Source organism: Choristoneura fumiferana, chromosome 13 (genome assembly GCF_025370935.1).
Source record: "Choristoneura fumiferana chromosome 13, NRCan_CFum_1, whole genome shotgun sequence".
NCBI classification, from domain to species: domain Eukaryota; kingdom Metazoa; phylum Arthropoda; class Insecta; order Lepidoptera; family Tortricidae; genus Choristoneura; species Choristoneura fumiferana.
In genome coordinates, this window is record NC_133484.1 from 4144352 (window position 1) to 4172286 (window position 27935).

The 27935-nt window shown below is 40.8% G+C and overlaps 3 protein-coding genes across 3 annotated transcripts; 1 reads left to right on the forward strand and 2 right to left on the reverse strand.

Annotated features, from left to right (window-relative positions):
- Nucleotides 1-1027: 1027 nt before the first annotated feature.
- LOC141433908 (uncharacterized) lies at nt 1028-2831 on the reverse strand. Its single transcript, XM_074096034.1, has one exon. The coding sequence runs from the start codon at nt 2775-2777 to the stop codon at nt 1290-1292; it is 1488 nt and encodes a 495-aa protein (XP_073952135.1). The 5' UTR covers nt 2778-2831; the 3' UTR covers nt 1028-1289.
- Nucleotides 2832-3226: 395 nt separating this feature from the next.
- On the reverse strand, nt 3227-5458 carry LOC141433909 (uncharacterized). The gene has a single exon (XM_074096035.1). The coding sequence runs from the start codon at nt 5152-5154 to the stop codon at nt 4078-4080; it is 1077 nt and encodes a 358-aa protein (XP_073952136.1). The 5' UTR covers nt 5155-5458; the 3' UTR covers nt 3227-4077.
- Nucleotides 5459-5901: 443 nt separating this feature from the next.
- Nucleotides 5902-26041, forward strand: Tti1 (Telo2 interacting protein 1). Its single transcript, XM_074096038.1, is given in 19 exon segments — nt 5902-6281; nt 7684-7826; nt 8431-8605; nt 8941-9133; nt 10649-10787; nt 11775-11943; nt 12890-13098; nt 13636-13827; nt 14761-14849; nt 14852-14945; nt 15606-15776; nt 16739-16963; nt 17351-17493; nt 17820-17915; nt 18472-18772; nt 20118-20308; nt 21696-21802; nt 23101-23329; nt 23476-26041. Coding segments are annotated over 19 exon segments (3309 nt in total). The 5' UTR covers nt 5902-6090; the 3' UTR covers nt 23728-26041.
- Nucleotides 26042-27935: the final 1894 nt, after the last annotated feature.

Below are 27935 nucleotides of genomic sequence, written 5' to 3' on the forward strand. Positions count from 1 at the left end.
ATGTGTTACATATTGATCGTAGTACCTTACTTGCACCTAGGTATCTACGCAAATCTCGGGGTTCCCACGTCATCTCAGAGTAATTTTATAGCGTTTGGCCTTTTCGAACTTAATGTACTCATGCGGCTATTACTTATTCATTACCTATGTGTGTACAAAAACTGGTTTCGATAGCTCGCTTCGTGCACGGGTGGAGGGTACTAATTCAGTTAATGACAGCCTGCAGGAACTGGCTCCGGCCAGAATGTGAGAAAAAAGTCGCTATCGTTTCGGCACCTGCTCGATTTACCGAGAAATGAGATAAAAATAAACACCCATGGTGTAGCTCAGGTCAATGTTAAGAACTCTTGTAAACGGGCCAATCAACTATTTTACCGACACTTTGGGCGTCTCCTGCGTTACCAAAATTGTCTCTGGCGTTACCAAAAAATCGTACTTCCAACAAGATATTTCACGGTTTAATAGGTTGAACTTACGTAAATAGGATGGCATGTGTTCATGAATACCATCTATTAAATTACAGAAAAAACATGTTTACTTACAAAAATCTGCATATGTTTGAAAAATGTCGCCGACAGATTAGTGTCGGTGAAAAAGTTGATTGGCCCAAACAGGCTTACATATACCTGCTCTTTAAAGTTTAATTCATTTGTCTTCGGAAATTCTTTAGCATTTATATCGCTGTTTCCCGCTAGACGACAGCGCAACGCAGTTACTATCTATTTAAGTAGGTACAGTTAAAAGTAGCTAGTTGCTTCTGATGAGGAATTATTTGTTTGAGATCATCTTAAATAGGACTTACTGTAGCGTAGCGTAATATTTCTTGCTATAATTGCCGGCAATAAAGCGGAAAGCAAGGCTTGTAAAGAGCAAGTGCCGTCTCGAATAATAAATATCTAGCTCACTTTATTATTGACTTACATTGCATTATCAACACTGTAGAGGCTTCCAGACTTGGAACAGTGATATGTTTGAGTATATATATAGGGAGGTACATAAATAAGTGGACGGTAATAAAATATTGACATTATTGACCATGTTTTTTATTTTTATTCCTTTATCTAATATAGAAATACACTTAGTATAACTTTATAATAATATTTGGTATGGGTATCTACTTAGTAGTTACAAATAATGTCGTATCGTCCCACCACAGTTCCACTTTATCCGAGAATCGACAGACGGAAAGCACGGCTTGGAACACGGCCGCAGCCGACAGAGAGCTCACTCACGACTGTTCAGGTACAGAGTGTCTTAAATAAATAAGTCTATGCCAGCACTGGTTTCACTCAGAGCGGTAAATTAGGAGGCGTCTTGCAGGGTTCTGGTGAAGGCAACCGGCGCTCCTCCGGCCGCCGTGACTGGTAGTACGCGCAGTACGGAAGCGGGTCCCAGAACGCGAACAAAGCTTCACGCGTGTCCAGCACTGAGTTCAACAACTTCCCGACGGTGGCTGTGTGCCCACAGCGACTCGTCGACCCTTGACACAAATAAGGCAATGACACTCCGACGCGGGCTCCCATCGCAACCATCCTGTTGCCATGCCCGTTAGTCGTATTCTCTTCGCGTACTAGTCTAAACGATATATGGCCGGTCATGGGTCGCGTCGGTGACAACGACGACACGAATTTCTGCACCCAGGCGTCGACTTCTTCGTCTTTTTGCGGGACCAGGCCCTTCCTGACCGAATCCACACGGCACGTCACATTATTCGCCGCACGAGATTCCTTGAGAGTCGTGCACGTTACAATCTTCTCTCCTTTAGGTTCCTTCAGGATCACCCACGGCTTCTCGGCGCTAATTTCGCGAGGAAATCTGAAGTTAGCTCTGTCTTCTGGCATTATGAATCGTAGGCGGTCTCGGGCACCTCGCGCTCCTGCGCTAGCGATATAGTACCGCCCTTCCTTCGAGACGCCGCTCTCGTACCAAGCACGAAGGTCTTCCTCGCTGACCATCACCCAGAACTGCGGCGTCGCCAAGCCGGCTGCGCGGCACATGCGAATCAACTCCAGAGGGTCATCCAAAGTCACGACGTCTCGAGCGTAAGGAACGAAGCACTGGCAGCCTATTATTTCTAGATACGGTTTCGCGAGTGCGTCATAGTAGGCCGGGGTCGAGGAACTCACAGGCACATAGAACACTGCCGATTCGCGTTCCACAATCTCTTTTAACGAGCGCGCGTAGGCTAGAGGGTCCGCTGGGTTGGGCCGCGCCACCGTGTAGAACTTGTTGACGGCTGCAGAATACTTGAGCAGCGTGAACTGTCCCTCGATCTCGAAAGCCACAACTCTCGCTCCGGCAGAATGGAAATTTCTGGCCAAGTGAAGCGCTTGAACGGAGCTCCCACCACTGATAAGCACCGTCCTCTGTTTAGTCAATTTCTCGGAGCTCAGCGCGCGTCCTATCATCTTCAACACTCCAATAGGGCACTGTATGCACTTCCAAAAAATAAACAGCGACGCGGCGATCCATAATGTAGGCAGCACGACTAGGATTTGCTTCCACGCGGGGTGTGCGATGAAGCCGAATAGGGCGAAGAACGGACGAAGGAACAGCCGGAGGGGCCATGTGATGATTCTGACGAAGCGCGGGAGCGGCGGCGGGCGCTCCGGGGAGATGGCGCGGCCTTCGGGGATTAGTGAGAAGGTGGAGGAGAAAGAGCGGCGCAAGGCTGTGAAGGGGGGCGGTTGGTGTGAGCAGCGTTTGACACGGGGGGAGAACACGAGCTCTGTGTTGGATCGCGCCAGGCGCGCGTACTCGGGCGCACAAGCGGGCATGGCGGGCGGCGGTCGGCGGGTACTGGCGCGCGCGCACGCCGCCGCCGCATATAAACTGCCTCGTTATCAGCGCCGCGACCACGCGAACCGCTCATCTTTGCACCCAATTAACTGTTACCTAGTTGAAAAAAAAAACAAACCCGCAGGAATTTTAATAGTGCTTTTTTAATTAGGACATTTAATCGCATGTTATATTTCTTTAATACGCATTTTTGAGTCCCATTGCATGATAAAATGTAAGCAAATAATATTAGCGATTTTTTTTATAAATTCAGCAATCATATTTTGATTCTACTTTACCTTCAATGCAATTAGACTCTGATCGATATTTATGTTTACGTAGAAGTGACACTGATAGCTGACAGAAGTAATTAAAGTAATTATCATTTAACGGCTTTGGATATAAGGTGGAAGTGAGATAGATGGGTTATTCATATCATAAACAATCATTTCAAAGAGAAGTTTTAATTGTTTAATCATGAATGAATAACAGAGTTAATTAAAATCTTAGAATACATCATCAATTTTAGTTTCATTATTTTGCAGAATATCTTTCTACTAACCCATAATCTTTGGACAAAATAATATTTAAATTATTAATTACCAGTTGAATTCGGTACAATAACAGTTGAAAATCAAAAACTTGGACAATGTCTACTAGTAGTTAATCATACAAAACAACTGACTGGAGAAAGATGTCTTGACAAGAAAACTATACTACTTTTTACTACCTGTTAAGTGTCCAACTTCAGACCCGCCCCTCTAACATCAACAACTGGCCAACAATTGGAGAGATGAGCAAAGCTATTGAAAAACATATTTATTTAAGACATTCCACATAATAACAAACAATAATACTACAAATATGTATCACAAACAAATTGGCTACAGTTCAACTACAAAATAAATATTTAAAACTATTTAATGACTCGAAAAGTTACAGAATAAATGCATATTTCAAAAACTACACAATGATTATTCCCACCAGTTGAAAGAATAGTTCACTAAACAGATGCAGAAATTCTATTCCATAAGTAGAAGATAACAACTCAATTATATTTACAATTAAATAAATGAAACTAAATAAAAGAGTGCAGAATAGAATATGTAAAAGAAGGCTATGATTATAGATTGATGATTGTTTTAATAATTTAAAATAATATGGTCATTTAATTATAGGTATATCTATTTAATAAATAGTCACTCTGTAAGAAAATAGAAATAAACTGCATACAAATCACTGCATTCTCTACATAGAAAGGAACCGTAATGTAAAATAAAATAATTAATCTCATTACAATCATACAAGAAATGGTAAGTTAGTCTCTTTCAATTCAATTGAGCCATTCTTACAAACTATGTGCAACTCGTTCTGAGGTTCCCCCTCAAACCTAAACCTTTTGGGGTGCGAGTCATCCATAAAACGACCCAGTTTCATGATTTTCTCATCAACTTTTATTTTATCTGCTATCAAATTGGTTGCTGGCAAATTTTTTAGAATATCATGTATCAGCAACTCCACTTTGCCCTTCTCATGTATGAAAATACTACTTTTATCTATTAACTGCGAGGCATGCATGTAGACATCCCCACTCTTCAAGGAGGCCTGTAAATTTCCAGAGAAGCCTGTTATACGTAGATTCCCTTGCTGTATCACATCAATGGTTACTGTCCTATGAAGGTGGTCAAGCGATATGTCTCCCATGGCTGTGGTGAAGTGCGATTTGTCACTGTAACAAGACTTGACTGCAATTGGACCAGCATGTGTTGTGACCGAGAACGATTTGGACATGATGTTGTTGCAGTTAACCCCTGAATCCAAGCCCGTTTTGAGCTCTATGCAGTTGGCTTGCAACCTGCCTTCTGTTGTCACACTGCCTTCTGAACTCTCCACGCGGATGTTCTGCGCCTTCAGATCCCCGACACTCACGGCACCTTTTTGAGTCTTCACCACAAACTCCTCCCCCTCCAATTTAGCCAAATGTACAGAAGCATTCTCAGTTGTTGTGACATGCACTTTTAAGTGATATGGTACTTGTATCAAGCAAACGTCGTTCCTGTCTGAAGATGTGTTTTTGTTTAGCAGCTCCAAACGTTTTGAAGAATGTTTGACGTGAAAATCAGTAGTATCCTTGCCTCGACTGTATAATACCATAGTCAATTTATTATGGGCTTTCATATCATTTACATCGATCGGCTGTACCCTCACATGAATGGGACTCTCGACGAAAATGCTCGTATTTTGATCGATCGTCTTTTCAACGGTTCTTACAATGTTTAAGTTCTTCAAATCAGGCAAGTTACTAAAATCGACGAAAGATAACCTCAAAATTTTAAGACACTTATGTAAGACTCGCTGACCCACCGGAGAAAACATTTTGAATAATCAGATGGCCGTGATCAGATTATAAAACCATTATTCTGGTAAAATTATAATCTAATTATTAGATTCATCGTATTTTTAACTGAACTGACAGATCAGGACATTATCGACACCTGACTTTGACAATTCTAATTTTAAATGACAGGAACGAATGCATTCATATTTCCTGATATGAGTGGTTTATTAATGATATTCGGAAATCGTGTTTGTGAATATTCCACAGTCATTTTATTCAAAAACTTAAAATAACACCGTTTAATTTGCAACAAGAACATAAGTCACAAATTTAACAATTCACAGAAACAAACAACTGAGAATGAACATCAATGGATATTGGAATGGAACGGAATCTAAGTTTGACGTTTAAGAGGCACATTTTGGAATTTAAAAAAATTATCTTTACTACTCTTCTTTTTCAAGGAAGTCCCACGGCCACGGCACGGCGGTTGTCTTCATTCAAAAATTACTCGCATTGTCTTTGACGGTTCACTTATAGAAAATGACAGCACTAGGGCTACTACGAAACTCGAAACTCGAAGTTCGTATCGTGTGGTCCCTCTGACACATAATATTTAATACGAGAGCGAGAGGGACCGACTCAAAGTCACGACACGAACGAGTTTTGTAGTAGCCCTGCTGCAGCTTCCATTTTTTAATAGAGTAGCAATAGTTTAGGTTTTTGGAGTTTTTGTATATGACACAAGAATAAATCATGCTTTGGTTGGGTTAAAACCGGAAATACTTCTCTTGCTTGCAGCAGTAGACAGACAGACAGTGACAGAAGCGAAAAAGTGACCGATAAATTTTAGTTTAACTAGTTTTTGTTCATTTATTAAATACAAATGTACAAGTAGAAGATGTATTACATACTTTATCGCTAAAAGGACTTACACTTATCCATTTACGGGTTTCAAATAACAGAACGGCAAAATGAACGTGGATCTAAAGCAGACATTTGCGCGCATCAAGCCTGTTTGTGATATTGTAATGATGTGCCCGAACGCAGAGTCAATTGCTCAGTTCAGAAGTCGCGTCTCCGAGCTGAAGAAAGAAGCTATCCAAGAGCTGCAGCAGTACCTCCTGTTCCCATTCATAACGCACATAAAGTCCACAGAAATCGAGTAAGAAACTTACCCTCATTTTTTTTTATTAAAGTCTCCCGTTATTAATGCCCGCTTTACATGTTGAGCCTGCGTCGGCCAACCTCAGGTACGTGTTTATACGTTAGAATGCGATGAAGGTACTCACTCTAACGTATGATTGCTTGCGTCCATCAATTGGACCCATTAGCCCAACAATCCTAACATGTACAGTGGGCAACAACTAGCACAACACGCCATATCTCTTTTGTTGCTTGGTATATCTCTTTTGCACTCAGTAAAAATTTTAAGAAAAAATTGACTAGAATAGGTACCCTCCAAATATAGTTTAATTTTGTATTGTATTTTACAACGCTTGTACATAAACACACAAAAATAACTGTTGACATCTAGAAACCAATGTACAAATGAGAACTTAACCCATAAAAGGATCTCTTCCAACATGAATAGACATCATGAAATGTTAAACTCATAAGTCCTCATGTACTTCACAAAGTACAAATCAATTGTAAGGCTGCTGAATGTACTTGTTGTAGTACAAATTGTTCAATGAAATATGAACTTTACATTTATGTAATTTCCAGAATCACGAAACTTAGAATTCTCGGTTCGGTCTGTAGAACTATGTATGTGTAAAAAAAGTCAAGACTTATGATGTTAAAGGAGCCAAAACCTAAAATCAATCTGAATTTAAATAAATATAGCAGTAAAAATATACACAGATAATATTGGTAATACTCGTGGCACTACCTGTATAACAGATATATGTATTTATATTACCTACAGTCAGCATCCTAACCATTTTCACATTTATTAACATGACAATGTTATCTCATTGCTGGTCAGGTCAGTGAGGAAACATTTAAATATAACCATGGATGCATGCATGCATGTAACCTTATTGCTAAGAAATAAAGTATGAAGATGACTATGTGGTGAGATAAGCAGGTGGTAAGTTGAGAATGTGGTGAGTTAAGAATGTGGTATGTTGCATATGTGGTGAGATGAGAATGTGGTATGTTGCAATTGTGGTGAGATAAGAATGTGGTATGTTGCATATGTGGTGAGATGAGAATGTGGTATGTTGCAATTGTGGTGAGATAAGAATGTAGTGAGCTGAGAATGTGGTGAGATGAGAATGTGTTATGTTGAGAATGTGGTGTGTTTAGAATGTGGTGACTTGAGAACTTTATAACCTGCTCACAAGGGCCTAGTTAGTTACGCGTCTGCAGTTCTAGTTTGGTTGTACTTTTGTGCATAACTAACTATATGCATACAATGAGACAAGATATTACTGGTGACACATTACTATCGGCAGAACTCAGTCTTTACTTTCTATTTGCTTACTTGCATTCAAAATATTCCTAATTAATAATACCTTTGCTCAACACTTAAAACTTTCAAATTATATTTTTTTTTTTAGAAAAAAACATGAGCTGCAATGGCGTATCATTGACGGCATGAAGTTTGTTCTGGAGAAGGTCACAGTTGTTAACTTCGAGATGTGCATGATGATTGAGACTGGCCTGCTAAGTCTCATTTTCGATAACTCCAAGCCAGGCATGAGTAAGTTAATGACAGGTTATGGTGATCTTTTATATTGGCTTTTCGCATTACAGAGCTATACATTACAGAAATTGAGTGATCCATCATATCACACCTAATTTGTTAGCCCCAAATTAGCTATTTAGATGATTTTATGCCTAGTGTAAAAACACTTAACTTTTTATAAGTCTCCTTGGAGCAAAACCAATTGTATTGATGAAAATAGAAAGATGCTATCTTTATCTAAATTTGCACAAATATAAAGACCTAAAATAATATGATTTATTTTAAATCTGCAGCAATTAAAAATAACAGGTAATCTAGTAAGAAATTATAGTTATCATTTATGCATAATGCAAAGGCTGCTTTTATAGCGATGCATACACATCAGTCTTGTAATGGAACTCCGCCTCCCGTAACTGCAAAGGTTCCGCAAAAAATTGTACCTGCCTCTGCTTCTGTCTAATTTTTCAAATGTTTGCGCGCATGTGTGTGCTCCATGTTACATATTTGTCACAGTCATTTCTTATCTGTGAAATGTGTTGGTGATCATATTTTTAAAAATTTCCCGACATTCTACGTTGCCAGGATTCGCTGATATGACGCAATTTTTTTTTTAATTCAGTTGCACAGGTCCCCGAAGAGCTCTTGCACAATGTGATGAAGTGCCTAACGGTGTTGATGCTGAACATAGACGACCGCGTGCGCAAGAAGCTGCTTCGGAGCCAGGTGCCGCTCATCGCGCAGGCTGTCTTCGTGTCTGTGCACATCGCTAAACTGCACAAACTTAGGGCGCTCAGGTTAGTCTTAATACGTATATTATCTTCACAAACTGGTGCAGCCTGAGTCGGACTCGTTCCTGAAAAAAGAAGGATTTTGTTCTGGAGGCCAAGCAGCAATCAGCAAGGGAGGCAAGGCAGACCCAAGAGGAGATGGCGCGACGACCTGAGCGCTTTTTAGCTCGATTGGCAGGTGCATGCCCAGGACAGGGAAGAGTGGCGGAGAAAAGGGGAGGCCTTTGCCCAGCAGTGGGACATAATACAGGCTACACAAAAAAAAAAAAGTGCTTGTCATAGCCTAGATTGAATAAAGATACGTGTATATTGGTTTTGACTTTGAAATATCATTGCATCAGATTGGCAGCAATCTACTGCGTCACCGCTCACACAGCCAGCCACCCGCGGCTCACGAGCGAGGCGGGGCACATTGAGGACATCCCGCTGGAAGCACTGGTGGTGGACGTGCTGGCCAGCATCCTGCCCGGCGTGCTGGCCGCTCTGCAGGACGTGGCCACGGCCAAAGACAACCCCGGCCATGCTGTTGTCGTGGTGAGGGGTTATTGCATCAGCTAAGATTGCTCATTTGTATTGGACTATTCGGTAGCCTATTCAAAACTCTATCGATAGTAAAAAAAACAATCTTAATTTGATTGCTTAATAACGATATCTCTTGTCCGGGTGAGCGGTTAGTTCCAATGGAGTGCCGAAAGTTTCTCGATGAGGGCTACGGTATAGATGTCGCTAGCGTCACTGCTTAAGTGGCTAAATAAGAAACAAACAAGCTGAGAAATTCGTGTCTGTACCGTTGTCCAGCAGTAGTGTAGCAGTATAGCACGTGGCACGGAATGCCGAGAACCTAGGTTCGATTCCCAGTGCTAGTCTTATTTTTCTGGTTTTTCTATATTTCAGTTTGTATTTTCAATTTAGGTTTTACGGGATGACCGTAAAAGTAAAAATTTGGAATTGAAATAAAAGATACAAAAAGATTCCAAAAAAAACAATCTATCGATAGTCATATTTGTGGTATCCATGAATTAGAATTAACAAGAGGAAATGACGTATGTCCTGGTTTGTGTAGTCACCTGCACCAGTATTTGACACAACAAAGGATACAGTACCCAGCCATAAAGATTGCGCATCGGTCTTTGGAATGAGACTCGGCTAATTTCGGCTTCGTAGAGCGTTGTCACACACTACTTATGTGATTTTTGTTAGTCGTTGTACAAGTGTAATAGAGTACGAGCGTATTTAGATGAAAACATATAATAAAGAGTTGTTGAAACCTCCCAAAACTTTAAATTGTACATTGGCATCTTTAGGAAAAAGAGGGAACTATCCTTTTTCTAGTAGTTGCAGCAGCTCTCTATAGATATCCGAAGTTTACATGTCATTAATTTGACGAAAACTAATTAAGTCCATAAAGGTACAGTATTTATTTGGTATAAAACGTCACTTTATAAATACGATGATTGATGGACGGTAGCCAGTGTTCGGAAATCGTCGTGAACAGCCAATTGTCTTTTTCCGAAGACCGATGTGCAATCTTTATCGCCGGGTACTGTACATAATTATCTAATACGACTCTTTTTAGGGTCTGTAGGCTATGATTTGCACTGTCCCATATGTTTCCAGCAGGGTTGGCATGATTAAATCATTTTGATTTAAATCATGATTTAAATCACGATTTAAATCAAATGATTTTTTCAATAAAAATCAATGATTTAATCAATTCTCTTTATATTGTCATAAATGTTAGTTAAAAATCAATCAATGTAATTGCCATCGTTATTCATTATTATAGTACTTAAACAAAAAAAAAACAGTTTTCCAACAGCAACAGTAATAACAAAAACGTTTGGATTGAACGTTTTGTTCGGATGAATGAGATATTTTAGGGGAATTCCCTTTTTCTCAGAGCGCTTTCCGTTTTACGCAAAACTTTTGTTAAAACTATGACAACCGAAAAAATAAAAAATAAACGAATTTTATTAGGATTTTTTCAATAAATCGCGATTTATACGATTTTTTCAAAAAATCATGATTTTTTCCAACCCTGGTTTCCAGGCCGCAATAAACGCGATACACCGCATCCTCTGTCTCACTATGCACGACAAGTTCCTGTTGAAGCACCCCGCGGTGTCCGCAGAAGACTTTGCCAAGATGGTGCGCGACAAGAAGACCAATAAAGAAGTAAGCAATAAGGGTAATTGATATTTTAAGAGTATTTCCTTTTAACGTTTATTTTATTTTACTTTTTTGGCTATGTGAGACCATTGAGGAATGCACGATGGCTTTATACTGCACTCCTAAGCCAAAAGGCGGTATCTAAAAATAGCACTTTTGAGTTATTAATACTATTGTGTAAGACATTCTGCAACAAATGGCGTAGACAATTCAAAAGTGATTAGTTTTTGAGATACCGCCTTTTGGCATACGGTTGAACTATAAGCCTGACCGACCCGAAAACGATCGTTTTCCCAGAGAGATAAGACCGAGCTAGATCGATTGTTCGTCCCCGAAAAGATGCTTACGGCACGTCACTGCGATTCCGTACCATCTCTGTGATTTGAGCAGCGGTGTGAAGGATATTATTTCATATATAAGTACTTCTCGTTATAAGGTATGAAGATTAGTCACCAGGTTTTTTTAAGTTTATGGTTCATAAAATTCAGCAAGTTCACAACTTATCTGGTAAATAAAAAATAAAAAAATTACACGAAATTAAAAAAATATATTTAATAAAATATTTAATAAAAAATGTTTATTTATAATTAGAATAATTTTGTGAATATTTTGCAATACCTAAAATTAATTATGGCAAATATGCGTTACGGGGCAATTAATGTCTATGTTTTGAGACAGTTTTGTCTTTGGAAAACTTTGGCCTCCCTTTTTACCGAACATAATGGGACTACGAAACACTGTGGCATGCTCGATATTTTTATGGTACGGTTTTAAGGCATTAAATATGATTTAAATGTAAATTTTGTTTTCACGCCCGTAATAACAAACTAACCACTATACTTCAGGCAAGACCTAGAGTCTACAGTGGCGCCAACTGGTGAGCGCAAAACCGTTAGCCCTCATTGCAAGCAAGACCGTTACGTCAAAAAAACCTCACCATACTAACGCCATCTAGCGATATTTATCCTGTCTTTAAGCCCTCATTGTAAAACCCCTTCATTCCCAGAAAAGAAGCCCAAAGAGCTGTCGAAGCGCTCAGCGGAATGGTACAGCATGGCAGGCGAGAAACTGACGCTGATCAGCAAATGTCTCTCCGTGCTGACGACGCATGAGCACGCGCGCGTGCGCCGCGAGCTGGCCGTCTACTGCGCACGGCTGCTCAATGAATGCCACGAGTAAGTCTCGCTTTGTTATACCTCATTTACACTCGCGATAGATATGTGTCGTGTCTCATCGCGCTCGCTTTGGAAGATGGAAGATTGAGAAAAAAGCGAATAGGCCGGAAGACAGGCCACGAGATGGACTAACTACTTCTCCTTGATACGAGTAGCTGGGAAGGTTTGAATTTGGAAAACACAAGACCGTGCCAAATGGTTTAAAATTAATGAGACCTTAATTCAATGTAGGGTAGGTTGAAGAATTAGAACTTTATAATCAGCATTCGCATTAGCGAGTGTTCGAGGCGTGAATGAATACACGGTTCCTCGTCGAATGACAATGTATTTCCAATTTACAGGCCTTATATACAGTGCAAGAAAACTCTTGCCAGCGCGATGTAGGATTCGTTCGGGACCGATACAGCGACATCTATCGGGCTTTTATTCAAACAAACTTCCCTATGTCATTACAATCAAACCCAATAATGCGAATTGTACAGCGAGTATGCGCACGTGCGCCGAGCGAGAACTGGCCGTATACTGTGCAAGGCTGCTATAATGAATGCCACGAGTAAGTCTCGCTTTGTTATACCTCACACTTGCGCGCGCGAGTGTGGAGACTACTTCAGCTGCCTTTACCAGCAGCCTTTCGCAGCTTTTGCGCTGGCTGGAGGGCGTCCTACAATACGTTTGCCGAGACGCAGCCTCTACTCAAGAACACGTTCACTCCACCGGCACCGGTTGTTAGATATGGCCAGCAGACTGTCCCTTCTACTTGCTAGTTCTCTGAGCTATGTTGATGACTTAGTTCCGTGTCGGATAGCCTCGTTGCGGATTCTATATTTCTAACTACTTCCCAATTTTCCCTAAAAAGCCGTCATGAAGGTTTACTACTTCATCCGTCGACCACAATCACTCTATCAAGAGCATAGGGACTTACAATAAACCTCTTCATTTGTTCCAGAACAATGAAGCCCTCAGTCCCCACTGCGCTGGAAATCCTCATAACCCTGTCAAAGGATGAGTACAGCGAAGTGTCGGAGTACAGCGCGGCCACGGTTAGAACATACTTCGCGGGCGCGGCGGGAGAGGCCAGGCACCACGCAATGGACAGTTTGTGCCAAAACTTCTTCAGCACGCTGACCAAGCTGCCCAGGATATTGAATAATATCGGTGAGTTTCTTATTTCAATATGAAAAGGAGAACCAAATTTTTCTCAGGACAATGTGGAGAGGATACTTGTGTTGAAATTGAGTCGAACTCGTGTACTGGCGCTATACTGCGAAGTGCATAATTCGAACTTCGTATCTTGCCGTCCCCCTGACGCTTATCTTATTTAATACGAGAGTGAGAGGGACAGTACGATACGAACTTCGATTTTCGAACTTCGCAGTAGCCCCTCTGAACCGTACAAATTTCATATATAAATACAATTAGGTACAGTCACCATCAAATATTTCGGGGCGGCCGAGGTAGTCAAAAATATCGGAACATGCACTCTATTCTCAAGGCTTTATGGTCCGATATTTTTGATCACCTCGGCCGCACCGAAATATCTGATGGCGATTGTACACCACTTTCTCAACGAAGGCGACTATTTGTTTTCAATCCTCATTAGAAACATGTGGGGCATATCACGACTATTAATACGGAAAGTGACCCGTGTATCTATTTCAACTTAAAAACGTTGCGTGCTTTGATCACGTCCAGACAGCAGCCGCAAGCTGGCAGCTCTGGACCTCCTGAACGGCTACATCGAAGTGATGTGCGACGAGGCGCGCCCCCAGCGGCTTACCACAGCACTGGCCTCGGACCACAATCTGCAGACGCTCGTCACCGCGCTTACAGAGGCCGCCGCCGTGCAGACTGATCTGACGCTGTTGCGGCGACACGCTGCTAGAGGTAAATCTGTCCCATCAAACGTAAACCTGAAAGACCTGCAACCGCAACACGCGATCTCAGCCCTCTCATTCCGAGATGAGGCCTTTGCTCAGCTATGGAACGTTTACAGCGGGGTTGATGATATATTATGGTGTAACGTCTTAAATATTTGTGACGTAAGTCTTTGTGTAGCATTCTAGATTTGTTTTAAAAATATATAAAAGCATAAATGTGAAATCAGCTTCCTGGGACAGCATTATCAGAGCGGTACAGCTCAAGGATCTTCAAAAAACGACCCTATCAGTCTTTCAAAGGACCGACAACGCATTTATGATATCTGATATCCCTCGAGTTGCGTGTGTCCATTGGGCGGCGGTGATTGCTTCCCATTAGGTGAACTTGATGCTCGATTATCCCCCTTTTAAATAAAAATAATACTAACTCTTTTAGTTTCTTGCCGGCTTCTTCTCAACAGAAGTTTTTCCGTACTTGTGGTAGTTTTTTTTGGTATTCAAAAGTGCGTGTTATATACCGAAAAAACAAACTGAGACATGGATGCACAGAAAAACCAGAAAAAGAGACCAGCGCTGGGAATCGAACCCAGGTCCTCAGCAATCCGTGCTGCGTGCTATAACCCCTACACCACCGTTGGTCCAGCGGCAGTTTGTATTTTCGATATGGTTTCACGGGATACCCGTAAAAGTAACAAATTTGGAGTTGAAATAAAAAATACAAAAAGACTCCAAAAAACCAATCATAATGCGTGTTATATAGCCTAAATTGAATAGATATTTTGACTCTTTCTGAGTGGCGTAGCGTCAGATATTTCGGTGGTAAAGACGAAGCCAAGATCGCATACATCTTTCACAAATGATGACCTGTAGTCCTATTGGGGCAAGCCAGTGAGAATAGGGTTCTATGGACGCGTCGCCACTGATCTGTCTGTATGTTTAGACGTGAGCAGTGGTATGGCGGCGTCCCCCCGTGGCTGGCGCTCCGTCACCTGGAGGCGGCGGGCGCGCGGCGGCTGTGGGCGGGCTGCGCGCTGCTGGGCGCCGCCGACTGCGCCGCGCTGCTGCTGGACCGGCTGCCGCCGCACACCCCCGCACAAGCCGCGCTCGCCAACGCCATCGCCTCAGGTAATACATCTTCATCATCATTCATCTCATCATAATCGTATCAACCGTACATTTGTTAGTTCTTTACCTCAAAAGCATAAATTCCTTGTAGCGACCGAATCGCATTTCACCTCGATCGTATATTTAATTATAGCGTTGTCACAATCGTTTGTTTTTTTAGTCGCTATTATAAATTTTAGTCGCATTTCACCACGATCGTGCATTTAAGTATCGCGTTGTGTCTCAATTGTGTTTTTTTAGTCGTTATTAGTTTTAGTCGCATTTCACCTCGATCGTGTATTAGTGTATTTTAATGCAAACATCAATTAATGCGTCAAATTAATTAGGAGTCCCAGGCAAACATCGATAGCGGCGAAATGCGTCTAGGGTAAAATACTACACGAAAAATGAGATGCTACAAATTAATTATACTAATGTAAAAAGCTACGCGAAAAATTCTTTACACAAAGTATCATCATCTTCGATTTTTTATACAAAGTATCTTGAGACGAAACTACACAAGCAAAACCTAAAACTTACTGCTTGTAAATTAAATTTTACTTTTTCTTAGGCTACGTACACACTGCATTTAACTGCGCGGTTTCAGAGATGGCGCGCTCAAAACGCACGTTTAGCCGCATAGTGCGTACATAGCCTTACTTGACTTCTAACATTTGCCAGCCCCCGCCGCCCCGCCGGAGCTGGCGCGGCGAGTGATCGCCATGTACGTAGAGGACAATGTCTGGTACCTCCCGTTGGAGGTGGGCGGCGGCGACGCGCCAGTCACCGAGGCTGACACTTTCGATGTATCTGTGTACGACCCCAGAGCTTGGACCAAGGATAGCGTACCAGGTAAGTTCTTAATACTACCTATGTCGTAATTTTTTACCATCTAAAGAGGAACTTAGCTTTTCTTTGTAAATACAGACTAGCCGTGGTTTCCTAGTGGTTTGACCTACGGCCTCTCAAACAGAGAGTCGTGGGTTCGAGCTCTGTGCAAAATTTATTTACGGCGCTAAAACATCCACATGCGCACATACAATCACAAACTTTCGCATTTTAGTCGTATTGTAGTCGAAATAGGAAGTAAGATAGTAGAACACACATACACTCACAAACTTTTGCATTTTAGTCGTATTGTAGTCGAAATAGGAAGTAAGATAGTAGAACACACATACACTCACAAACTTTTGCATTTTAGTCGTATTGTAGTCGAAATAGGAAGTAAGATAGTAGAACACATATACACTCACAAACTTTCGCATTTTAGTAGTAGTATTGTAGTCGAAATAGGAAGTAATAGATAGTAGAACACATATACACTTACAAGCTTTCGCATTTTAGTCGTATTGTAGTCGAATAGGAAGTAGAATAGTAGAATTTCGCAAGTATAGGTAAGTAAGATAGTAGGACATATACACTACACTCACAAACTTTCGCATTTTAGTCGTATTGTAGTCGAATAGGAAGTAAGATAGTAGAGATTTCGAAATAAGGCGTAGCGAAATAGGAAGTAGATTAGAGCTTACACTTGCATTTCGAGCGAAGGAAGTAGCAGTTTTATTAAGCGCAATAACGTTTTAATAAGCCATTATTATTTCACTACTTATGAGCAAGGTCCTATGGCTTTGGGAGGCAAGTTACATTTTTTTTTAGGTAGAATCGGGGTATTGTTTTGTTTTACACACTTGCGGCTCTCAAGGTTTGTCAAAAGTTATAGTGAAGCATACAATTTCCAGGGGGGGGGCAACTTCCCTCCCCTGCCCCTCCTAGGCACGCCCAAGTCATACAGCAATAAACTTCTTTGTATCCAGGCCTCTTCGAGGGCGCTACAGAAACCCGAACGACAGGCATCAGTTACGAGACCCCACGGACCTCCCGCCGCGATCCCTCACTATGTGCCACCTTGGGGGAGGCGCAGCGCAACATGGCGCTAGTTTGCATCCTCACGGAGGGAGTGGGGCTCATGGCCAAAAGACTCGGACCAGACTTCCAGCCGTATCTGCTTAAGACCCTGTGCTTGGTCTTGGAGAGAGTTGGTAAGTTTAGGCTTATTTTTAGTAAAATTTTCATTTTTAATTCAGGCTTTTTTTCTGACTTATTTTTAGGGTTTTGTAGCCAAAATGCCGCCATGTCTGTCTGTCTGTCCGTCCGCGACTTTGCTCAGAGACTATCAGTGCTAGAACTACTTTTAAAAATACTCTTTACTCAAAATCGATAATTTTTCAAAGTGAGCCTTGTGCACATTATTTCAAGGGTAATTTTTGTCTACATGTTGATTTGAGATACGAGATTTTTTCAAAGTAGTGACGATATGTTGCATTTTATCCCGAAAAATAGTAAAAAAAAATTTTAGGGTACCTCCCATAGATGTTAAGTGCTAAAGATTATTTTACCCAAACATTGACCGTTGGTTTGTATTGCAGGCAGCACATATGAGATGCTACACCTAGCGGGAGTGAAGGCGATCAGCGATATAGCGACGGCCTGCTCGCACGCCTCCGTAGGGGAACTCATCAGATGCAACGCGGACTATTTTACTAATCAAATATCAGTGAGGCTTAAAAAGGTATGTTTTACATACATTACACATTCTATGATGAATTTTACTATACTATAGTGAAGGCGTGAAAGCGGAACAGACAAGCGAACTCATTACTATGGAATTATAATATTTTTTTATATGAGTAATTTTAGAACGGTTTCTGTTTATTTTCCTTGCAATTGAAGTGAACATTAGAGCGTATAACTTGTTTATAAAACCCATTTTACCCTCGCTTACGGCTCGGATAATGTAACGTCAAATGGCGCCTTTTTTTTGTACTTGTTGTAAAATATACTATTGATAGTTCTTTTATAAAAACGAAATATACAAGATTAAAAAAATTGTTTCAGGCGTGGAACACCGAGTCGGCGCTTCAAATACTGTCGGTAGTGATGGAATATAGTGACGCTAGCATATTGAATTGTTTGTATGGAATTGTAGAAGATGTGAGTATTCGTATCGGTTCACTAATGGTTACCGAAACTTGTTTGACAAAAGTGCATTTCGATGCAGTAAAACAATCAATGAGGGTTTTCACAGAGGCGAAATATCGCTAGATGGCGTTAGTGTCGTGAGGTTTGTTTGACGTTTGACGTTTGCTTGCGATTGGCTCATTTAGTTATTTAACCAATCACGAGCGAACGTCAAACGGACCTCACGACACTAACGCCATCTAGCGATATTTCCCCTCTGTGAAAACCCTCATTACTTTGCTCACCCGTGACCTTATGATAGCTATGTTCTGAGCAACAAATGTGTCTAGCTCCTCCACCTCAACATTGTAAGAACACACGAATCACACAAACCTAAATATTACCACCACACTACGCTGACGCGTTTCGAACTCGACCAGAGTTCATGCTCAGAGTAGGATGAATTCTCAACACTTTTTTTTATCAGATTCCTTAAGAAATGGATACAATAAACATCCACATCCTACGAATAAATAATAATATTATTTGTCGTAAACGTCTCAAGTTTTAACCAAGCTCATTTTTTCAGGTACTAGTTCAAAGCTTAGACAAATACCACGAGAGAAACCTTCTCGCGTACCTCCAAGTGTTCTTAACATTCATAACGTGCATACGGAAATGGTTCCCCCCGCGGGAAAGAGACGCACCCACAGAGACAGACGAGAAGGAGATAGACATTCTGAAAGACCTAATGGCGTACGTGAGTACTGCTGATGAGGTGGACAAGTTGATGAGTAAAGATGATGAGGGCAAGACTGCCGAGGAGATGTTCAGGGAAGATGAGCTCAGAAGGGAGGAGGATGTGCTCGATTATGACGATAGGGTTACAGGTTAGTAAATACATAATATAATGATATGATTTATTGAATTAGGCGTTACTTTGGGAAGGTTTATTTGACGGATCAATGTGATACAGTCTCCGTCTATTCGAACAAAACAAACAGAGACGGCATCACATTTATCCGTCAAATAAATTTAATCAATGGATGGTGAAACGGGGTGTAGGTGGACATTGTGAGAGTTGCGGGCAACCGGTGGTTGCAAGTGGCGAGTTGTCGTTCATTTCGAAAATACAAGCTGAGACATGGATGCACAGAAAAACCAGAAAAAGATACCAGCGCTGGGAATCGAACCCAGGTCCTCAGCATTCCGTGCTGCGTGCTATAACCCCTACACCACCGCTGGACACGAATCTAGACACGAATTTTTTCTATGCATACATATCTCAGGTTGCTTATTTCATTCATTCTGGCGTTCTTAGGGGGAGTTCTTTGTTCAGTCACCAGCATATCTGCGTGCACACATATCTGATACGACTCTATTTCTAGGGCCGGAAGGACGTGTCAGATATTTTTGCACGCTCCGCTGTGGCAGATATTAATGCTGATGACTGTTCAGCAGTGGACGTCTTCCGGCTTATGATGATGATGATGGTTATTTGATAAACAATTGCAGATATTATGGGTATCCATCGTATTTTATCGGACACGTTCGTATTTATCGTACTCCCTAAATTAGCTTCAGTACCCATGATACGGCCGTTTTGACATTTGATTCTAAATAATAAAGTTCCATATTAATATATACGAAAATGTCACTCATTTAGTACAATAATTGATTGACACTTCGGGTCGTAATCCGATTGAGATCCGACTTTCTCCGATGGAAATATATTACTTATTATATCTTTACTTTGTCCTCTCGCGACCTTACAATAGCTACATCTATGCGACAAATGTGTGTTCATGCAGCTGTAAGGGCCCAGTATCACTTCGTCTAAAAAGCAGCTGGTCTAAAACGATCTCCCGAATATCTAGTCAGTCTCCATTCCTCGTTAATTCTATATACCAAAGTCGACGGAGCTTCACTTCGCGGAGCTCCTATTCCGTGTGGCTGAGGCGCTTTGCGCTTTGACGCACTCTAACCTAACTTAACCTATGTTTTTTCAAGTTTCCGACACGAACAGATCAAGACTATTTGCTTTTTAAACCACTTGCTACTTAGACCAGCTGCTTTTTAGACAAAGTGATATTATGCCGATGTAAGAATACACACAAATCACACAAAGTTGATAGTTTGCGCCGCAGCCCACCACCAGTACTAGCGCTGCCTACACGATGCACGCCAAAGGCACTGATTGAGTTCCTAGTCCCGAGTTTAGCGATATTGTTTCAGAGGAGACGCCGCCCCTGCCGCGGCACATAACAGTGACGCAGACAATACTGAAGCGCTGCGTCAACTTCCTGTCTTCTAAGAGCATGGACGAAGCCATCATGGCGCTGCAGATTCTAAACCAGGGGCTGCCGGTGCTGGCAGAATACGAGAATGAACTGCTGCCGTTGGTGCACCTGACGTGGGCCCCACTGGTATAGTATTTACTCCCATAGGCGCCTCGCGCTCATTTCTCCGCTCGCGCGCGTTTCTCTGTCCACTGAAGGAGCGGAGATTTTATGCAATTCTATTGTTGGATTTTATCTCGCTCACCGCTCCACTGCTTCGCTCAGCTCCAGTGGACTGGCAGCTTAAACAAACCCTTGGACAGAAAAAGTAATGATCTTTACTCAGTGTTGCTTTTAATTTTGCCTTATAAACTTTTATTTTATTAACCTGAGATTTGCGGATGACATCGTGTTATTTGCTAATACGCATCAGGAATTCACGAGCTATACACCGAGTCGTTGGCAGTAGGTCTTGAAATGAATTTGAATAAAACGAAAATAATGACCACGGAGAAGAATAACCCCGCAGTGGTGTATGTAGGCGGCACTATGCTCGAGAACGTAGATAAATATGTGTACTTAGGCCAAGAAATCAAGATGGGTAAAGACAACCAGTGTAACGAGATTGATAGGCGTGTAAGGTTGGGTTGGGCAGCCTTCTCAAAGTTGAGCTTCGCATTCCAGATGAAGATTAAACAAGAGCAAAAGGCACGGATCTTCAACCAATGTGTCCTGCCGGTTTTAACTTACGGAGCAGAAACTTGGGTAACAACGAAAGCTCCGAGTTGCCGAAAATGGAGAGAAAACTGGTCGGAGTTACAAGGAGGGACAGGAAAACTAACAAATGGCTTAGAAAGCAAAGTAAAGTCGCCGACATTGGTAGACGGATAGCGAAGCTCAATGGGCGGGTCATATTGCCCGAAAAACCGATTCGTGGTGTAAAGTTGTTCTGGATTGGAGACCATGGGAACAGAAAAGACCAGTGGGCAGACCGCAAATGAGATGGAAAGATGACATCAAAAGGGTGGCGGGTAGCAACTGGACTCTAACTGCCCAAAATAGATCGAAGTGGAAGAGGTTGAAGGAGGCCTACACCAAAAATTTGGTAGAAGAAGGCTGAGAAGAAGAAGAAGAATGTTTATTTGTTATTGTTTTGTTTAAGGAAAAAAATATGAAATTGTTTTCTAATTTAATTTTTGGTGAATTTTCTATATTGTAGTTTTATTTAATTAATTTAATTGATTAAAATATAGGTTACCAAAATGACGTGAAAGAAATGATTTTTATTTTTATTTATTTAACCCTTTTCCAGGCGTAGTGCATATAGCAACCGCACAAATGTACACATATTCGACCTTACTAACTATACAATATGGTACAAAATCATTTGAATTCGTTAAAAATATTATTCTTTTTTAAATCAATCCCGCATAGTTAAACAACATAAAACTATGATTTATTTTATGGTAGCACATCTTAATTCGAAAGGCCTGTAAAAGGGTTAAAAGTAACTGGGATGTATTGTTGTGAGCAGGTAGCGACGTTTGAGAGAGCGGGCCCGGCCGTCCTGCGGCGCGCTTTCGAGCTGCTCGTCACCATGGCTGCTCTGGCTAAAGACTTCATACGCCATCGGACTGTCACGTTAGTTTATTTACACTTCTTATGGCATGTTCCAAGTTCTACAGATTCCCAACTCAACAGATTCACAACTCCACGGATTCATAACTTAATGGATTCACTACTCAATAGATTCCCCAACTCAACAGATTCGCAAATTAATGGATTCCCAACGCAACAGATCATCGTCATTATTATTATCATCAGCCTAGCAGTCCACTGCTGTACATGGGTCTCCCCAAATGAGCGCCATTGAACTCAACAGATTCCCAACTCAACAGATCCACAACTTAACGGATTCACAAATCCCCAGCTCATTTTACATTAAAGTTCTCCATTAGATACAACGACGAGCGAAAAGAGGAGTGGTTCTGAACTGCTACAGCACAGCAGTGCGGGAGCTGAGCAGGCGTAGCGAGCGTGCCGCGGCGGCGGCCAGCGAAGCGCCAGAACAATTTTTTTTTTGTAAATTTGGGAATCTGTAGAAATGGAAATGTGATATTTGAAATCTATAGAAATACTAGCTGTTGCCCACGACTCCGTTTATGTAGAAGTATTAAAAATAGTTTATGTCCTATTCTGAGACCAAAGACAAGCCGTTTCGGAGGAGTTTGGTCTAACATTACAAACGTTGTGACACGAAAATTTTATATATTAGAAGAACCTATGAAATTGGGAATCTATAGAATCGGGAATCTCGTAAATTAACATTTGGTTCCTCTATTGCTGCTCATAATAGAAGGGAAAACCAGAGAGCATTACTTATTAGCTTATGAAACACACAATTGCAAAAGAATTTAGTTATGCGTTTCCAATGAGGGCTATCGCGTATGAATTCGCCGCTAGAGGCGCTAGTGTAGCGTAAGGTCTCCAAAATGTCAAATCTCATAGTTTTTGGGTGAGCTGCGCGGGTTTATTTATAATAAGAATAATTTTGTGAATATTTTATAATATCTGAAATTAATTATGGCAAATATGCGTTCCGGGTCAATGAATGTCTGTGTTTTGAGACAGTTTTGTCTTTCGGAAACCTTTGTCCTCCCTTTTTTCCGAGCAAAACGGGGACTATGGAACACTGTGGCATGCTCGATACTTTTATGGTACGGTTTTAAGGTGTATTAAATATGATTTTAATCTAAACTTTGTTTTCACGCCCGTAATAACAGACTTTGAAAGCCACACTTAAAAACCTCACGCAACAGTGCGCCATCTAGTGAGACAAAAAACGATAGCCCTCATTCACACTGGATCCGCTTGGGAACACCGACTTAAGCTCTTTCATTCTGAGCCCCCTATGCATAAGAAAATCTTAACATTTGCAGCGAGGTCCTCCCTAACATCTACTCGTTCCTGCTAAAGTCGTCCCGCGACAGCCTCCTCAAGGACCAAGGGTCCGCGTACCGCAGTTCCGCGGCCTTCCGCCTGCAGCTGGCGGCGCTAGCGTCGCTGGCTACACTAATACCAGACTTGGGCGTGGACGGGGACCAGCTGGACCACGCTTTGAAGGCTGTAGAGGGGTACTTGAGCAAGAAACAGCCGAAGCCTTTACAGGTACTGCTTTTTAGAATTCCGTAGGACTATGCAGTGACTGCTATTTTGCATGAGTATAAAATAACCACGTTAACCACGCCGATAGTGAAAAAAAAAAATTAGACTAGTTGTGTTGCAGTACAACTCACCGTCGCCTACCTTTCCAGGAGCTATCCGTGAAATTCTTCAAAGCCATGCTCCGATACGACTACGGGGCGACGTGGGCGCACCTCCGGCAACTCGCCGCCAACGAGTGCGTGCTCCACCCACCAGAAATCAGGGCCATCGATCTCGTGCCCATCGTGGGGACGCCCTACGAACCCACTGACAAAAACTACGAGGCCAACATACAGCTGGTGTTTGATGGTATCGATCAGCAAGGGTCATTGTCCCGGGCGTATGCTGCCATGATGATTTAACTTCCCTGCCCGGGTGCCCCCAGCGTGGAGTCAGGAATAACTGAATCAGGATTTGCAGCGGTCCATATCAATGAACTAAAAATTTGCTCACCCGCGATCTTATGATAGCTACGTCCATGCGCCTCATACACTGTAAAAAAACACAGATCACACAAACCCGACTATCACCACCACCACCCTATACCGATGCGTTTCGAACTCAACCAGAGATCATCTTTAGAGCAATACAATGCTACCAGATGTCACAGACACACATTTGTTGCTTACATAGCTATCATAAAGTCGCGGCCCAGTAATTGTTTTTAGTTCAGTAGGGTCATAAAACTTTTCAGGAGTCTGCTCCCAAGGGTTCACTTCAAACTGTCCCCAAAGTGGAAGTTAATGCTGATTTTATGCTGCTCATATTGAAGTGATCACACTGCCGTCAAAAATGCAATGCGTCACTAAGTATTTTTGCTTCGATGTGACTTAGTTTTGTCGTTTGCAATGATTGCGCTAATTTAGTAGAGATGTTTTACATTTTATTGCTACGAGTGAATGAATATGCACAAAAATATTTAACCAAGTAAGTTACCTTGCCTTGCTTATTGCCAGAGCTCGGAATTTTTGCGGCGAAACGTAAAACTGTCGCAAATGTCGTAGTGTTTGAATTTTTATTTTACCACTTCATGTGAAAATTAATTCTATTTTAATCTGTGACTATTTAATTTTTTTTTAAGTACCAAATTTTTAACATTGTAATGGACATCTCGCATTTATGGTCAATGACATGTGCTCCGTAATTGTCATGTATATCGGAATAAAGTACCTTTAAATAGTTTATAATATGGCTCAAATTGTAATATACATGATGTGGATGTACTTTCTAAATAAATAAATAAATAAAAATTACAAAATAATGACTAAGTAGCGAGTATTATGTTTTATAGCAAAAATTCCGAGCTACAATCCTGGCAGTTTTCTAAATGTCCTAAAAGACACGTAGGCAAACTTTGGCAATGCTAACATCAGTTCACGCTCGAAAATGGCAAAAAGGATGACCATTATTTTGTCTCTTCACTTGTTTTATTTTTTCTAACACAGCTAATAGTAGCTGTAGCTGAGATAGTTTAAATATTCAAACTAGAGGACATCCTTTTGTGCCGTGTATTTATACCAAAACAATAACGCCATAGTGTCTCGTGTGCATTGGGAACGTTTCATCCAGCTAGAGTGTTGTTTGAACATCTGGGTGCTAGCTGGAATGCAAATCGATGAGTCTCTGCTCTGCTCTGACTCAACCTCATATATAAAATTTTATGAAGTTGGATTATCTACAGGATGTGTATCTAAAAACGATTATTCGCATTTTGTGAAATGTCATATATGAGTTTGAGTCAGAGACCCGTCGAAATGTTAGAGTTTTAATTTTAATAAGCCCAAAGATCACGGTGACGTTCCAATTCACCCTTTTTATACAACTACACGACGCATAGAAGGGTTATTATTAAACGAAATGTCGTGTCAAAGGTACTTATTTCAATTTTAATATTATGGTATTGTTTCTTCGCCTCAAAAAATAATTTGCAAATAATATAGATATATATGCAATAAATAAAAAAAAATTAAGTACTTTTGAAAAGTTATTTCAAATTTAGTCTAAGCTCGACTCGTAGCAAAGTAACAGCTCCCTTTAAACCTGCTAAAGGTGATCGGTAAATATGTCAATGTTGTATCGTAAATTCGGTCTTCCGCCTACTACTGTATTAGTTAGGTGTTAAAATTAAGTTGAAATTCACTGATTATGGATGGAATCCTCAAGGGTAGTTAGGGATTGTACAAAGAGACTCAATTATAATTATTAACACTTATCCAGGCATAAGGAATATGTCGCATGTATTTAAGAGTAAACTTAATTTACTGAGCAAAGAAATTCTTTTAGTTCATTAATTTACTCCAATGAAAATGATACAAACGTTTGTGTAATCAAAGAGTTAAAAATATCTTTATCGTGAAAATGTTTGATAAATTTCCCGCAACTGTATCGACAGAATGCATAAGATAATGTATATGTACATAATGTGTGAAAATCTTTATCGTGATTTTTTTTTATGAATTTCCCGCAACTGCATCGACAGAATGCATAAGATAATGTATGTACATAATATGTGTGAAATATGTATTTGTAATTACGGACACGAAATGGTGAAACCATTTTTATAATTCGTATGCCATTATTAATGTTCCCTTTACTTAGGATCTCTGTAGATAGCCATTAGTTGGCGCACTAGACGTTATGGATACAAACTTATTTTAATAAAGATCTTTTAAGCAAGTCTTGTTTTTAAATTATACCTAGACATATAATAAAAGGTAAGTGTCTCAAATGAAACTATGACATTGTAGGTAATTCAACTTTATTTTGTAAAAAAACTGTTGTCACAGAAAATGGTGTCACCTACTCATATTACGTGTTAAATTGCTCTCACAATTAAATATTATTATCTTCTAAATTGTTCAGACAACTCAGATCAGTAAATAACTGTGAAAGATCAATTTAAACATTTATTCTACCACAACAAACATATTTCATTGTACCATAAATAATAAGCTTAACTGAATGGTAACCTTGGAATTATACATTTTGAGAAATGTCTGAAGAATCTTAAACAACTCCGCCACCCATATAAAATCAGAATAAGAAACTTCTAGTGGGTAATGGTGTTATTACATTGGTCAGTTCTGTTTAGCTTGTACAATGGACTTTTATTACCTGTGCGACCAATACTCAGTTAGGCCTCCGCTAATTCGCGCTGGTGCATGACTTGACTTGTCGCGGCGTGCTTGTTTCGTGCCATCTAAGGGTAAAGGGTACGAGCGGCTGCATGCGGTTGCACCCTTTAGGGTGCCCCACATGCAGTCACTAGTCTCTCGTTTGCAGCGATAAACCTGGTCAAGTGACCCTATTTTGAATTTCCCGTCAAGTTGCCACGTCGAACAGCAGCGTCAACATGGCTGCTTGCAGGAATGATCTTGGTATTGGAAGCTGATTTCATAACCTCCTTTAGGCAGTGGCACAAATAAAAGAAATCGGAGTGAATGAAAACAAAAAATAACAGTTTTTTTTCGAAATTGAATAAGTTTTTTTTTTCAGCGATAAAGCTCAATATTTTCAGCTTTGTCGCTATATGTCACGTGACCAGATTTGTCGCTGCAAACGAGCATCGAGCGGCTACATGAGGCCGCACCTTTAAGGTAACAGAGCAGCGCTGCGTGAGTCGGGTCTCTGCTCCATTGAAACAGCACGTCGCCCCAAGCCGTGCACCCACGGGACTCAACGGAGACCCTTAAAAATTAATTATCCTGTCGCTAACTGAGAACTGAGCAGTGTAATCGTCCCATAACAATTTATTTTTATACAACACATCCCCATAAAATGATATGTGTTCCAACGAACGATTTGCTTAAAGAACCTCGACACTACAAATTAATAAATGCGAATCCGTCAATTCGAAGAAACAGTAAAAAATCGCAGTCACTGTTATAAGTAAATAGATTGAAACAGCTACATGTTATTCTTACTTGTATATTTACTTCATAGAAAAATGTGACGCTACAATATTATTCCAAGCATTCCTTTTCCATTGTGTCACAAAACATCGGTACCGTAGACAGGGAGTGATATAGAATGTTTAATTCGTCAATATTGAACGCAAAAACAGTTTAAAAATTAAATTAAATTGTTCGTAATACTTTACCTTATCGCTAAGAAACAACTGAAGGGTGAGCAAATTTAAATGGCCCGTTACATCTCCATTTATATTTACGAGGGCGACACTGAAAGTTTTTAGAACTGGCCACTTGTAAACAATATAATAAAAAAGTAAGTTTAAATTTTGAAAATGGAACTCTTTGCCAATATTATTTCATTATATTTCATTAATTTGGCATTTGTTTTACGATTTGGCGGCAAATTGAAAATTGTCTGTGTCACGTCAACATGAATTTAACGCGAGAAAATTTTCGAGCAATTATTTTTTATGACTTTCGATGTCATTTAAGTCAACAAGAAAGCTATGATAGACTTCGATTAACCTTTCATGATGAAGCCCCATCTCGTGCGACCATTTACAACTGGTTTAATGAGTTTAAACGTGGTCGCACTAATCTCACCGATGATCTGCGTGAGGGACGGCCTTCTACGGCGACGACTGAAAATAACATCAGTG

Bases quoted from the DNA above. Each gene is read 5' to 3' on its own strand.
- LOC141433909 (XM_074096035.1), bottom strand. From the start codon at position 5,154: ATGTTTTCTCCGGTGGGTCAGCGAGTCTTACATAAGTGTCTTAAAATT.
- LOC141433908 (XM_074096034.1), bottom strand. From the start codon at position 2,777: ATGCCCGCTTGTGCGCCCGAGTACGCGCGCCTGGCGCGATCCAACACA.